Source organism: Notolepis coatsorum (assembly GCF_963971535.1).
Source record: "Notolepis coatsorum genome assembly, chromosome: 5".
NCBI lineage: Eukaryota > Metazoa > Chordata > Actinopteri > Aulopiformes > Paralepididae > Notolepis > Notolepis coatsorum.
The window spans coordinates 14582408-14598845 of record NC_140169.1 but is presented as its reverse complement, the minus strand read 5'-3'; the positions used below and the strand labels follow the sequence as shown (position 1 = coordinate 14598845).

At 47.1% G+C, this 16438-nt stretch overlaps 1 protein-coding gene across 1 annotated transcript in view; it reads left to right on the top strand.

Annotated features, from left to right (window-relative positions):
- Window positions 1–881: 881 nt before the first annotated feature.
- The window catches only part of pdzk1 (PDZ domain containing 1), a gene marked incomplete at both ends in the record, with an annotated part of 31382 nt that continues 15825 nt past the window's right edge, over window positions 882–16438 (top strand). The window contains 2 exons of the mRNA XM_084314018.1: window positions 882–1088; window positions 15528–15744. Of these exons, the coding sequence (XP_084170144.1) occupies window positions 882–1088; window positions 15528–15744 (424 nt within the window). The remainder of the gene's footprint in view (window positions 1089–15527; window positions 15745–16438) is intronic.

Genomic DNA, 16438 nt, shown 5'->3' with positions numbered 1-16438 from the left:
TAGTAGCTGTTCAAAACATGTATAATTTATCTTCAATCGACTTGAGGGGCTTGGGCTTCATAATGATACCAATTTGAATGGTAAATGGCTGCTTTTTTATATAGTGCTTTACAATTTGTTACAAAATTTTTTATTTTTTTTTACCCATTCACTCACACATTCACACACCGACGGCGGAGGCAATCATGCAAGGTGCCAACCTGCTCATCGGGAGCAATTAGGGGTTAAGTGTCTTGCTCAAGGACACATTGACACGCTGCCCGGGAGGAGCTGGAATCGAACCGGGAACCTCTGGATTACCAGACGACGGCTCTACCTCCCGAGCCACTGTCCTTCCAATACCTCCTTTGAGAGGTATTGGAAAAAACATCTTAACATCTTAACCCTTTCACTACCACAGCACAGAAGGTTAACCCTTTCACTACCACACTACAGAACCGTCTGTAGTGTGGTAGTGAAAGGGTTAACCTTCTGTAGTGTGGTAGTGAAAGGGTTAACCTTCTGTAGTGTGGTTGTGAAAGGGTTAACCTTCTGTAGTGTGGTAGTGAAAGGGTTAACCTTCTGTAGTGTGGTAGTGAAAGGGTTAACCTTCTGTAGTGTGGTTGTGAAAGGGTTAACACTTTTGTCGCGTGGCAGTGAAAGGGTTAACCTTCTGTATTGTCGCGGTGAAAGGGTTAACCCTTTGTCGTGTGGAAGTGAAAGGGTTAAAACACACAGACATACAGTGTGTCACTCCGGCTCCACAGGACATGGCCGGGTACAAGCTGAAGGTGATCAGTATATAACCACAGTGTGTCACTCCGGCTCCACAGGACATGGCCGGGTACAAGCTGAAGGTGATCAGTATATAACCACAGTGTGTCACTCCGGCTCCACAGGACATGGCCGGGTACAAGCTGAAGGTGATCTCCCTGACCAAGAGGCAGGGCCAGACGTTTGGCTTCTTCCTGAGGGTGGAGCACGGGGAGGAGGGGCACCTGATTCGCTGCCTGGACATGGGCGGTGCCGCCGAGCTGGCGGGCCTACGGGACGGGGACCGCATCCTCCGGGTCAACGGCGCCTACGTAGACGAACTCCCTCATTCGCAGGTATAAGTGAAGCGGGACTTCTATTCCCACACACCAGCTGGGAACGATCTGGGTGAAGGGGGGAGGAAGTTGAACGCTCATGATTCCCGGGAAGGTGCCCTTGAGCAAGGCACTGGGTCCTCAGTTGCTCTCGTGGAACTGCCCAGTGGCCTAAAGTAGAGGACTGGTCGCGACGGACAGCTCCCAGATGTGACAGTATCAGGGCCGTGCAGAGACCTTTAGAGGGGCAGGTACTTAACATTTTTAAAAGGGCACATGTATCAAAATGTTAGAACACCAACTACAGTGTAACGTAACCAGCCAAACTATACTATTACCAACCAATATTCAAAGAATGTAACACGGAATCTTACAACAAACTGCATCATTTAAGCATTACATCACGCACATGAGTGTGTTATAGGAATTATATCATGCCTAGGGGTGGTTGTTAGACCCGACACGCAGCGGAGGGTTGTTAGACCCCCCTAGGCATGATCTAATTCCTATAACACATGACTACAAGTGGTGTAATGTCTTTTCTACAATGGCCGAATTCACCCAACCGTATTTGTAACTGAGGGGTACAATTCCCTGACTGTATTGATAAGTATGGTATCATTAAACCACTACCATCTTATGTACATTCCTACTGGCCATACAGTACACAGATATCTAATGATGAACACTTCCCACAATGACTCGGTTCCACACAAAACTGGATTTAAGTATTTATTAGCAGCAATAATAGTACATAATATACTTTACTTTACTTTGGATGCGCTTATAAGGCAAAGGAATGTGCGTAGGCAAATCAATAACGAATGTCCATTCTCATATTACACAGGAGATAATAATACAACCTGAATCTTAGGAATTATATCTATGGTACTCTGGTAATATAGCGGGAGATACTGGTAGGGTCCCTCCGGTCGTAAGCCAGCAAGGGGAGAGGATTTGTCGGTAGTAGAGTCTGGGTCAACGACGATAAAGAGACTCCAAGTACAGGAGACAGTGCAATAATCTCTTGATCCGCAGACGAATACAGCTGTTCTCCGTAGCATGCAACTCGGCATGGAAGAAAGCTAGCCGGCCTCAGGCTTCTGAGAGGCGGACTCGACGTGGCTCCTCACAGGGTAAATCCCACACAATTGTGGGTGTCGGCGATTCTCCGCTCCATCAATTACAGGACCAAAAGCAAATATAATCCAGCCGAAAAGGGCTATGCAGTCGTCGGTAGGTTATCCAGTGTACATGATCCACACGGTCCTCGTCTAGGGCCCCTCGGGTGAAAGCACCATGGTAAGCAGCCCAGCCTGGATAAGCACTCTAGCTGGTACGAGGAAACGTTGGTGATGCTGGTCACTGTAGAACTTTAGCCGCACGATACACTATACACAAATAGACTATTACTGACTTAATAGAATAGGTCGAACTCGACGGTACAGCGTTAAACTCTGATACTTCAGTTATTAATTCGCACGCGGTCTCAATGCTCTATTTGGGGCCAAACAGGCCATACTTCACCGCACGTTGTATCGTGGGTGAGGCTTCAACTTATTGGGTAACTCTACTTCTGTATTCACCTGCGCCGTATTTATACGTTAGGTGAACAAACTAGTACCAGCTTTATTCCTGTCTCATATCCTTGCGCAGTACCGTTCATGTCCAGGCAAGTCCCCGGCGGTGACTTTGAACCCGACCTTGGAGGTATGGCAATGGCGCCTGGTGGACCGCTGTCCAATAGGAGAATGAAATATTATGGTCTGTACTAGGCTAAAGGGATATTCTGTGTATATGTACAAGGAATACACAAGGGATATCAAACGATATACAAATATTATGCAATATATATCAATCAATAAATATATATATTCGGTTTAATCTGATCCTTCGTAACATTATTGCTATAGAATAAACAAACAGTAATTGAAGCATAATAGAGATTTATTCACAAAACCATCCACAGAGAAAGTAGATCCAATAGTAGATCCACTAGTAGACACCAGAGGGAGCTCCACAAACCATGTTAAACCCAGATAGACAGTACTGCTACATCTATACATTTATGACATACCAGATTTACAAATACACTTCTGTTTTTGTAGGGTGATTATGGTATATTTACATTGAGGTTCTGGGGTCACGTGGAGTGTGTTATACGAAAGAAAATTCACCCCACCTACCAATCTCCTACTTACCAACCTCCTCCAATGTATAGTTTCTTCGTCAAATGTATATACTCTCTTTTTTAGACTCTTCTTGTATCACAAACAGTACTGTATTTGTAAATCTGGTATGTCATAAATGTATAGATGTAGCAGTACTGTCTATCTGTATGTCATGTATGTCATATATGTTATGATGCATTGAAAATGGGGGACCCTGATGTAAACAAGACGAAAGTCTTTCTCTGGTCTGCATCCCCTTAACACATTCCCTGCCATGACTTATACCCATAAATATAGCCAGTCTGCCACCACTCTAAGCCTATGGAGATGTTCACCTTCTTTGCAGGGCTATAACTTTTTTAATTGTATTGCTAAATTGACATTACTATGGCCCATTCAACATTGATTATCTATCATTCAGGATGTATGTATATGTATATGTATGTATATGTTATACTTTTTCATTCAAACATTCATACAAAAATACCTTCTAGAATATAAGTATGTTTTTATCGTTTTCTGCAGTAATTCCTAGGACGTGAGTTATAGGCCTAAACGCATATATAGATTATTGATTGCCGTTTATTCCCGATACACGCTATATAAAAAAATTCTACTGTATATGATCCTATACGTTATGCATCATCATGCGCGGAGGAAGGGGGGGGGGGGAGTCGTTTATAATTCCGTGATCGTCAGTAAATGCTTTATGTAGTATGGGTGATATATTGATCAGATCGGTTTGCGGTGAAATGAATAGACAATTGGGCTGAAAATGACGTTAGCGTCCTCTTACCGTTCGCCGACGAGACTGGAGGAAAAAGATCCCACTTATTTGATGTCGATCTCCTAGATCCATTTCCGGTGGCGCAATAAACGCCCAAATCATATCGATTATTGAGTTATGGTAGCGATCCATATGCACGCCAGTGTATGTCTGGAGTCCCGCAACAATATGTGACTGCCGGACGGATTTCCCAGATGCACCGATTGCCACTTCCGGTTGTAACTCGCCATCATCCACCAGGCGGCGGTATTGAGGCGTTGCAATATTGTGCAGAGTCCCACTGTATCACCAGAGGCTGGGTGGCTGAATTATGAATGCCATGGCGAAAAAATTAAATATGATCTCAATATCGCTGTACAGCGTGGTTTGGCAGACAACGCATGGCGGGCAATAATGCTGTACAATGTGAACGGCGGTGGAAGTGTTAACAATTGTGTGTATATTGAGCTGTACTGTATTGTACCCATTCTGCAATCTGTTAATACAATTTTCAATCAATCAATCAATCAATCAATCAATCAATCAATCAATCAAATAACAACCGGTAACTTCACTGTCATGTATGTCATATATGTTATGATGCATTGAAAATGGGGGACCCTGATGTAAACAAGACGAAAGTCTTTCTCTGGTCTGCATCCCCTTAACAATTGTGTGTATTGAGCTGTACTGTATTGTACCTGTTACAAAGGGTCAGATTAAACCGAATATATATATTTATTGATTGATATATATTGCATAATATTTGTATATCGTCTGATATCCCTTGTGTATTCTTTGTACATATACACGGAATGTCCCTTTAACCTGGTACAGACCATAATATTTCGTTCTCTTATTGGATAGCGTTCCACCAGCGCCAGTGCCATACCCCCAGAATCGAGTTCAAAGCCACCGTCAAGACATGTCTGTACATGCCCGGCTTTGCCCAGGAATACGAGACAGAAATAAGGTTGGCACTAGATTATTCACCTAGCATATAAATATGGCGCAGGTGAATACAGAAGTAGTTCGAGTTCGAGTTCGAGTTACCCAAGTGAAGCCTCACCCACGATACGACGTGCGGTGAAGTGGGCCGTTTTGCCCCAAAATAGAGTCTTGTCTTATCCTAATATGTTTGTTCAACGTATCGTTCGCTCCTTACTAGTAAAGCCTTCATCACGAGTCAACGACCAAGTGAAGTGAGCAGCCATGCGTCTAAATAGAGCACTTATAGCTGCGTGCGAATAGGATAGTAAAGTGTCAGAGCTTGGTTGAATAACGTCAAGTTCAACCTAGTTAATGTGAAGTACCGCGCACCGGAGTATCTACAACGGTGAATGCAGAGCCCCTTTCCGGCTGGATTATTATTATTATTGCTTTGGACCAGGCTGTTGGAGCGGATAAGAATCGTCTACACCCACTACTGTGGGATCTGCCCGTGAGGAACATCACTCGAGCCCGTCTCTATTGGAGAGGCTGGCCGGCTTTCACCTGTGCTGCACGCATACTGGGATTACAGCTGCTGCTTTTCGTCGGCCGATCAGGGAGTAATATACCGCCTCCCATAGCAGGAGCTTATTGAGTCCCCGCTGATCCAGACTTTGCATTCGAACATTTCCTCCCCCTGCTGGCTTACAACCGGTGGGAACCCCCCTACCAGAATCTCCCGCTGCCTCCCCAGAGTACCATAGATATAATTCTTAATATTCATGTTGTATGATTACCTCCTGCGTGACCAGAGAATGGACATTCATTATTGATTTGCCTACGCACATTCCTTTGCCTTATAAGCGCATTCAAAGTAAAATAGAGAAGTATATTATGTACCTTTTGCTGCAATAAATACTTAATTACAACTTTGTGTAGAACCGATTCATTGTGGGGAAGTGTTCATTATTATATATATCATGTACTGTATGGCCAGTAATTAAAGTACATAAGACGGTAGTGGTTTAATGATACCATACTTATCAATACAGTCAGGGAATTGTACCCCTCAGTTACAATTGGTCCTTCGAGCCGGAGATAAGAATTAGCGTAATATTAATATAATATTAATATTAACATGGCCGATGATGAACACTCCACAAACGGTTCTCCTAAGCTAGATCGCCCGGAGCGCAGACGGCAGCCACCTCTTCACCTAGAGGACTACGTTGTCAGTCCAATACCTAGCTTTAAAAGGAAGTTAAATACGGATAAAGTAACTAAAGCGGATAGTAAAATTATGTCCAACCCTACCGACCAGGCTACCCCGCCAGTAGAGACCCTAGTGGGTTCTAACGTAACTGACCAAGCTCACGGGGGGGACCAGGAGGGACATGACATGACTTTACCCCCAGACAACGCCAACGGGACAGTCCCCGGAGAGCTCCAGGATAAAGAAAGCGCTCCAGGGACGGAACCCGACCCACTACCAGAAGAGAAGCGCGCCCAGGAGACGGACCTCGAGGCGCGCCCAGAGAACAGATCTCCAACGAGCACTGCCGGAAGCCGATCACCTCCGCCGGTGTCTTCCCCCAGCGAAGCGGACAAGATGCTGGCGCAGGCACTCATCGCCACCCTGGCAGCCTCCACCGAACGCGATCGACTTCAAGCGCAACAGACGCGCGAGCGCGAACATTCTGCAGCCGAGCGAGAGCGCTTCCAGGCGCAACAAAGGAGTGAAGACGACCGCATAAGACTGGAGACCAGACGCCTTCAGACGGAAGAGAACATTGAAAGAAGCCGCGCCGATGCACAGCACGCCGCCGCCAATGCACAGCGCAACGTCGCAAATGCACAGCTCCACGCCGCCCATGCCAGCGCCAATGCCCAGCGCGACGCCGCCAACGCACAGCGCGACGACGCCCAGGCCAGCGCCAATGCGCAGCGCGACGCCGCCAATGCCCAGCGTGAAGCAGCGCGCGACGCAGCCCATGCCCAGCGCGAAGCAGAGCGCGACCGGCTGCAGGCGCAGCTGATGGACAAATTGGTTGCCATGGCGACACCCCCTCTCTCCGCACGGAGCTCCCGGAGATCGTCACGACAAGGGTCTAGGACACATTCCCCTACCCGACCAAGCGACCCGAGACCCCGCCAACAGGAGGATCCTGTCCACGTCTCCGAACCCCCGCCCCGGCTGGTCCATACGAGACCCAGCAACCGGGAAGAACCGGACCACGCCGAGAGACTGAACAGAAGAATCCAGGTCCTAGCAGAGGAAGAGGAAGAGGAAGAGGAGGAATGTCAAGCCGACCAGCAGCAACGTACTCTGGCCCAGGAGGCCCAGTACAGCCCAGAAGTAAGCCCCGAGGCACTACGCTACAAACCCCCGACTCAACTCACGGGTGAGTTTGACGCACCGCCAGCCCCGAGGAACAGCACCTGGGTACCCGACCTTCGGTACCCACCAAGCACCAGCCCAAGACGACACGCACGGGGAGACTCGCCCAGGAGGCCTCTCCCCCAACGCTCACCGATGTGCCAGTCATCCATGGCATCGTACCTTGGCACACCGACGTTCCCGGACTTCACACACGAGAACAGAGCACAGTACACAGAGCTACGAATGTGCTTAGAGACTATGCTGTCCGACGTACCAGATGAACCGTACAAGTATGCTATCCTACTCAAGCACCTGAAGGTGCCCAGAGCGCACAATATAGCGCTGGCATATTCTAGCTCTACTACCCCATACACCGCGGCTCTAGTAGCCCTCGACCAACGTTATGGACGCATATGGGACTATGTGATACAGGAGATAAGAGACATTGACCGTCTCCCCCCAGCCAGAGACAACAGAGCATTAGATGACCTCTCTATCAAGGTACAGTCCCTGGTAGGGATGCTGGGGTCCCAAAAGGAAAAAGGGATCTATGAACTGTACGCTAACTCTAATGTAGAGAGGATACTAGAGAAGCTCCCTCCCGCCCGACAAGAGCGCTTCAGGCGGCAGAGAGACCACCGCGACCCCAACGGCCCAGAGGCATCCCTCCTAGACCTATCTGAGTTCCTCGCCAGGGAGGTCAGTAGCCTACGACTCGACACGTTCTTATGGAGTGGACCAAGCCCAAGACTCGGACCTCGGGGATCAACAGATAACCGTCGGTTGGTGACCGTTATGCACCAAGCCGAATCAGTACCGCAGCACAGGAACCACAACACCCCCTCGACGAAAGAGGACCAGTGGAAGATTGAGTGCCAGTACTGTGAGGGAGAACATCGGCTGTACCAATGCGACACTTTCGGGAAGCTGACCACGGACGAGGTGAGTCAGTGGATCAAGGACCACCGCCGCTGCTTCCGCTGCGCGCGCAGCCACCTAGCAGCTGAGTGCCGCTTGAAGAAGAAGTGCAGCAGGTGCGGTGGCACCCACCTGGAGGTCCTGCATGACATCAACAGGCGTCAGCCAGGACAACAGAGTGGGCCCGTCGCGGTAATGTACCATGCCGAGGCGGTGGCACCAGTACCGAAGAGCCACCAGACCGCTCCCTACTGTACCTACTGCGACGGCGGACACTGGCTGGCACAGTGCGCCGAATATAAGACACTGAACCCCGTCCAAGTTGACCAGTGGCGTGAGGCGGCCCAGGCGGGCGCCGCTTACCGCGCAGCACTGTGCGGAGCCCACCAGAAGATCCAAGGCAACCGACCAACAGGAGTGCTCCACATTGACCAGCATAGCGGGACCCCCCGAGTGCTCATCAAAGTGGTCAGAGTGCTCCTGAGCTACGAGGACAAGGTCCTGGACACTTACGCCGTCCTGGACGATGGGTCTGAAAAGACTCTCCTCCTCGCTTCCGCAGCAGCCCAGTTGGGCCTGCGGGGTGTCAAAGATACCATGACCATACGCACCATCAGAAGGGACCAGAAGACCATAAAAGGTGAAAAGGTCTCCTTCAAGATGGCAGCGGTGGACCAGCCCGAGAAGCAGTATAGTATAACCAACGTCTTCACCAGCCACGACATAGGCTTGTCTCAGTACACCTACCCCATCCCACAGCTGATGGCTAAGTATGTGCACCTACGTCAACTACCTATACCGCTTATCGACGGCGCCACACCGACCCTGCTCATCGGCTCCGACCACGCGGACCTCATTCTCCCAATTGAGGCGGCCCACATCGGACCCAAATGATGCCCAGTCGCGGTTCAGACCCGACTGGGATGGACGCTCCAGGGCCCCCTCTACGGACTTGACAGTCAACCCACGTCTACACGCTGCCTACACACAAAGGCGAGCGACACCGGCCACTCCCTCGTACAGCAGAGGCTATTGACATTAAGCGAGAGGCCTGTGAGAGAACCGTGGGCACAAGAGGGAGTTCGGAACTCCACCCCCCTCAGCTGCGCTTCAGACGTAGCTGACCTCGAACCCAGCACCCCAAGCGACTCCTTGACGGGGCGGCCGGGACCGGCCCCTCCTCAGACGGGGTACAGAGCAAACAAGAGAAACAGACGGAGGAGGAGGCACAGCCAAGCACAGATCAAAGCAGTCTCAGGCCCGCTTCCTCCTAAGCCCCCCTTCATCCCGTCCAGGCGTCATGACCATAGACCAGTCACTACCCCGAGCTGCGTGGCCGGCCGGCCGCGTAAGCAAAGTGACCACTGGTGCCGACGGAAAGGTCAGAGCGGCAGAATTGCTCGTCCAAGGGCGGACCTACAACCGACCCGTGGCGAGGCTGATAGAGTCGCCAAGGCTCCCCGACTCGCTTAATGACGACCATGACCCCTGACTTTGTGAACTGCCTACCCTCACAACGGACATTGAGTAGTGGACAGTGCGGTTAATCTGTCTCTGCTTATCTAATTAGGTGGGACTAATTAGGAGGCGGCTGTTACAAAGGGTCAGATTAAACCGAATATATATATTTATTGATTGATATATATTGCATAATATTTGTATATCGTCTGATATCCCTTGTGTATTCTTTGTACATATACACGGAATGTCCCTTTAACCTGGTACAGACCATAATATTTCGTTCTCTTATTGGATAGCGTTCCACCAGCGCCAGTGCCATACCCCCAGAATCGAGTTCAAAGCCACCGTCAAGACATGTCTGTACATGCCCGGCTTTGCCCAGGAATACGAGACAGAAATAAGGTTGGCACTAGATTATTCACCTAGCATATAAATATGGCGCAGGTGAATACAGAAGTAGTTCGAGTTCGAGTTCGAGTTACCCAAGTGAAGCCTCACCCACGATACGACGTGCGGTGAAGTGGGCCCGTTTTGCCCCAAAATAGAGTCTTGTCTTATCCTAATACGTTTGTTCAACGTATCGTTCGCTCCTTACTAGTAAAGCCTTCATCACGAGTCAACGACCAAGTGAAGTGAGCAGCCGTGCGTCTAAATAGAGCACTTATAGCCGCGTGCGAATAGGATAGTAAAGTGTCAGAGCTTGGTTGAATAACGTCAAGTTCAACCTAGTTAATGTGAAGTACCGCGCACCGGAGTATCTACAACGGTGAATGCAGAGCCCCTTTCCGGCTGGATTATTATTATTATTGCTTTGGACCAGGCTGTTGGAGCAGATAAGAATCGTCTACACCCACTACTGTGGGATCTGCCCGTGAGGAACATCACTCGAGCCCGTCTCTATTGGAGAGGCTGGCCGGCTTTCACCTGTGCTGCACGCATACTGGGATTACAGCTGCTGCTTTTCGTCGGCCGATCAGGGAGTAATATACCGCCTCCCATAGCAGGAGCTTATTGAGTCCCCGCTGATCCAGACTTTGCATTCGAACATTTCTTCCCCCTGCTGGCTTACAACCGGTGGGAACCCCCCTACCAGAATCTCCCGCTGCCTCCCCAGAGTACCATAGATATAATTCTTAATATTCATGTTGTATGATTACCTCCTGCGTGACCAGAGAATGGACATTCATTATTGATTTGCCTACGCACATTCCTTTGCCTTATAAGCGCATTCAAAGTAAAATAGAGAAGTATATTATGTACCTTTTGCTGCAATAAATACTTAATTACAACTTTGTGTAGAACCGATTCATTGTGGGGAAGTGTTCATCATTATATATATCATGTACTGTATGGCCAGTAATTAAAGTACATAAGACGGTAGTGGTTTAATGATACCATACTTATCAATACAGTCAGGGAATTGTACCCCTCAGTTACAGTACCCATTCTGCAATCTGGTAATACAATTTTCAATCAATCAATCAATCAATCAATCAAATAACAACCGGTAACTTCACTGTGCTTCTTAAACAAGATGTAGCAGTACTGTCTATCTGTATGTCATGTATGTCATATATGTTATGATGCATTGAAAATGGAGGACCCTGATGTAAACAAGACGAAAGTCTTTCTCTGGTCTGCATCCCCTTAACAATTGTGTGTATTGAGCTGTACTGTATTGTACCATTTGTGCAATCTGGTAATAACATTTTCAATCAATCAATCAATCAAATCTAAAAAGAAAAAATCATTTAAAAAAACGTCGGCCACAATACGAACTAACATATTCCAGTTGAGTGTATCTTTTTTGGAGGATTCGTTCAAAAGCTATTCATATTTCCATTTTTCTATCTATGGAGGATTGATTCAGGCAGAAAAAATTAAGTAATTCGGTTGTAATCTGGGGTCACATGGAGTGTGTTATACTAAATAACAACCGGCAACTTCACTGTTTCAGCCAATCAGAATCAAGAAATGTGCATGCCATTGTATAAACTACTGTATATGATTACGCCTTAGAATAGTTTGGGATTTATCAAAATATATTATTATAATAATTATTATTTGAAGATTCCTCAATTGCAGACTACTCTCAGGCTGCTAGAGGACATGCGTGGTTGGTGCACCTGGAGATTGCTTACAGTCCTAGCAGAACCTGACAAGAATGCATACAAGAAAGCACTGCTGCTGTGCACAGAGCAGTCCCAGGCTGTACAGTTATGAATATCTATGGCTGCACTGTATGTATCTGCTGTAATGTAATATACTGTACTGTATTAGGCAAATACAACACAATCATATATTTTAGCTGACGTTTATTATTAACAGTAAACAGTCATTTCTTTGGTCACTTAAATGGTTATTCATTGCAAGGGTTCATTTATACAAGCTCTCTTATTTCTTGTTTGGCGCTTGCTGGTGTATCAGCTGTCCTACCAGACCTCTGTTGTGGGCCAGCTCTGGGTGCACAGTCCCCTGCAGTCAGTCCTGTCCCCATGTCTGCATTCCTACACACAAAACACACCAGCCTGGAAATGTGTTCGCAAACATGTTATTAGGACGTTTTTTTTTATTTTTGCGAACTCATCAATGGTGAGCAAAATGCGACCATTTCAAAGTTTTCACAGGGACACAGAAACTTGGTGAGTGACTTCTCAAGTGGGTTACATGGGGGTAATATTCGCCCATATGGTGAAAACTACAGTAAGTATTGCTTTAATCTTCACAATCAGACCCACTATACTAGCTGGCTGCATGTGGCAACAAGCAAACAGATGATGATCCGAATGCTTTGAAACAAATTAAACTCATCACCACCACACATTACATTTCTTTTTTTTTATCCACTTTTTCTCCTAATTTTTCTAGTTTTCTCTCCCATCCCAATTTTGCCTCGCCAATTCTCCCTTAAATTTTCCCCTCCCCTGTCTCGAACGTTGCTAGACTATGCCTCCCACTGGTCGGCTGCAGTGAGGACGAAGCCTTGCATCACGTGTCCCCTACGGTACACGAGGAGGCAGCCGTCGCATCTTTTCACCTGTACAGCGCGATCTCTCAGTGGCGAGGAGTAACGTGTGGGAGGCTCACGCTGCCCCCGCTACTTCCTGATTCTGCTGTACAGGCGCACCAACCGACCTGTAGGAGTCGCTGTCCACAATGTCCGATCCCCACCCACTAGCTTTCCCACCCCTAACACTGCCAATTGTGTTAGTATGAACAACCAGCCAAGCTGGTAGCAACGCAGAGAGCTGGGCTCGAACCCAGCATCTCCTGCATTAGTGGCGAGCGCCTTGCCCACTGCGCCACTTAGCCGCCCCACACACATTACATTTCACTCTCATTATTGTTAATTATCCATGCATGCAAGTCGCTTTCACACATTACATTTCACTCTAAAAGCGACTTGCATGCATGGATAATTAACAATAATTGCTTATGGCATGTCTAACTAACAGAGGTATATAACGTTATAGCTGATATGATACGACTTGCTACAAAGGGTGATAGCTAACATGTGGGCTAACGTTAAGTAACGTTTGGATGGATGCTAAGCACGTCGCATTGTCGAGATTAACGTTAGCAAGAAGAATACAAGCATAGTCCTATTTTCATGTAGTTGTGGACATCTAGCGAACAAAGTCTTTCTTTGTTGCAAAATATGATAGTTAACCTTCCCTTTTTTTTTTTTTTTTTTTTTATCTTTCTTCCCCTCCTTTTTCCCGATTTTTCTCCCATCCCACCCTTCCGGGTTGTTGCGTACTTTCCCCTACTGTTGGTCCGGGAGACCGGAGACTGTCACATGCTTTCCTCCGACGCATGTGCAGCCTGGGGCAGGCCAACCTGGCCGCGCAGGTTCTCACCGGGGAGAGTGTAGCGTGTGGGAGGCCACACTATCTCTCCTCAGTTCCAACCCTCGCTGAGCAGGCGCCCCGACCGAACTGTAGGGGTCGCTGTCCACAACGCCCAGGACCCACCCTTCAGCTTTCCCACCCCCTGATACAGCCAATTGTATCAGTGTGAGAGGCCAGCCAAGCTGATAGCAACGCCGGGAGCTGGATTCGAACAGGCGAATCCTAGTGTCTCCCGGTGTTGGTGACGAACGTAGTCTCCGTGCGCCACCTGCCCCCCCCATAGTTAACCTTCTTAATCTTGGTTGCTAAAATATTAGTTATGGAAAACAATAACTTTCTTAGTAACGTTAGCTGCTGATGCTGACTGCATGCTTAAAATCAGCTGACAGATGGGAAAACGTGAGGCGAGATGCTCGGTTTGCACTAGATGTCTATTGGCTAATGGGCCCGTCATTCAAAGAGGGAGGGCAACGCGTCGCACAACATAACAGAAAACCATGCACCTCACAGACAGGCATTAAAATATTTATTTTTATTTATAATATTATGAATTGTTCAAATTATTCTTTTTTTTTTATCCACTTTTTTCTCCTTTTTTCTATTTTTCTCCGATCCCAATTTAGCCGTGCCAATTCTCCCCTCCCCTGTCTTGAACGTTGCTTGCATGTGCCCCCCACTGGTTGTAGGGAAGATAGAAGCCCGTCACATGTCCCCTCCGATACATGTGCAGGCAGCCAGTCGCCTCTTTTCACCTGCCAGCGCGGACTCTCATTTGGCGAGGAGTAACGTGTAGGAGGCTCACACTGCCCCTGCCATTTTCCTGTCTCTGCTGTGCAGGCGCCCCAACCGACCTGTAGGAGTCGCTGCAGATTACCACCCATCGACTTCCCACCTGCTAACTCTGCCAATTAAGTTAGTATGACGGCCGGCCCAAGCCTGAGGCAACGCCGATAGCCAGATTCGATACTGGTGTCTCTTGCGTTGGTGACGAGCAATGTCCGCTGCGCCACCCAGCCGCTTTGTTCAAATTATTCTTGATGAGGACCATGGGCATTGCCCTTTATAATTTTTTTTATATAATATTAAAAGAAAAGAATAAAAACATTTAAAAGTATATATATATACCTTAGTTAGTTAACCAATAGTGACTGAGCTGAAAATAAGCAGGGGTGGGGCAACGGTTCAGTAGTACACCATGCCATATCAGCCACATGATAACCCACTGGATTGCAGTTATTGTTTAGTTACTTATCCTGTTTTCACCAGCCCCTCCTTCTGTATTTGTGTGTATGTCTGTGTGTGTGTATGTGTGTCTGTGTGTGCGTCTATGTCTGTGTGTGCGTCTGTGTGTGTCTGTGTGTGTCTGTGTGTGTCTGTGTGTGTCTGTATGTGTCTGTGTGTATGTGTGTGTGTCTGTGTGTGTCTGTGTGTGTCTGTGTGTGTGTGTGTGTGTGTGCGTGTGTGTGTGTGTGTGCGTGTGTGTGTGTGTGTGTGTCTGTGTCTGTGTGTGTCTGTGTGTGTCTGTGTGTGTATGTATGTGTCTGTGTGTATGAATGAATGAATGACTTTATTTGACAATATAAAAATAAACATGTGACAGAAGAGCACAGTCAGGAGATACTGCCAAGGATGAACACTGTAGTCCCTTTTGAGCCATGTCTTCAGGCTGGACTTGAATCTAACGGCATTGTCTATGATTTTCAGTTCACTGGGCAGACTATTCCAATAGACAGCTGCTGAATACAGAAAAGACTCCTTCCCCATACAGCTCCTGAATCTGACTGGCACAAAGTCAGTTGAGCTGCGCCTAGTTTGGTATGCGTGGGTGTCTCTGACTCTGTTTGGTATGTGTGTGTGTCTGTGTGTGTATGTGTCTGTGTGTGTCTGTGTGTGTGTGTGTGTGTGTGTGTGTGTGTGTGTGTGTGTGTGTGTGTGCGTGCGTGCGTGCGTGTGTGTGTGTATGTGTGTGTGTTTCCGTGTCAGGTGGTGGATCTGGTTAAAGACAGCGGACCATCGGTGGCCTTCCATGTCCTGGACGCAGCCTCCTACAAGCAGGCCAAGACAGACAGCCTGGATCTGTCCGATCCTCACCCCAGGCCCGTGCTGAACGGAGGGCCCGGACACGCCGCCCCGAAACCCAAACTCTGCTACCTGGTCAAGACCAGCTCATCATATGGGTTCTCTCTGCGCTCAATGAGAGGTCAGTAAAGAAAAAAGGCAGAGTTGGGGAATCACAATTTGAGACGATTTAACAAACAGGAAAACCCTAGTTTATATATAAAAAAAAATATATATATAAAAAAAACATATATATAAAAATACTAATAAAATATAAAAAATATATAGAAATATATATAAAAAAAATATATTTGTTATTTATTATTACAACTTTTTTAAAGAGCTATCATGATATCTCTTTGAGAGGGATATGACTGATAAGAGAGATAATAATAATAATAATAATAATAATAATAATAATAATAATAATAATAATAATAATAATAATAATAATAATAATAATAATAATAATAATAATAATAATAATAATAATAATAATAATAATAATAATAATAATAATAATAATAATAATAATAATTTCTTAGATTTATATAGTGCCTTTCAGGAAATCCAAGGCCCAATGGAGCGACAGTGGCTTGGGAGGTAGAGCAGTCGTCTGGTAATCCAGAGGTTCCCGGTTCAATTCCCGCTCCTTCCGGACAGCGTGTTGAAGTGTCCTTGAGCAAGATACTTAACCCCTAATTGCTCCCGATGAGCAGGTTGACACCTTGCATGGTTGCCTCTGCCGTCAGTGTGTGAATAGTGAATGGGTAAAATGTGAGGTAGAAAAAAGGCGAAGGCAGCCTATATTACAGACATGTTTCGGAACAGGTGTT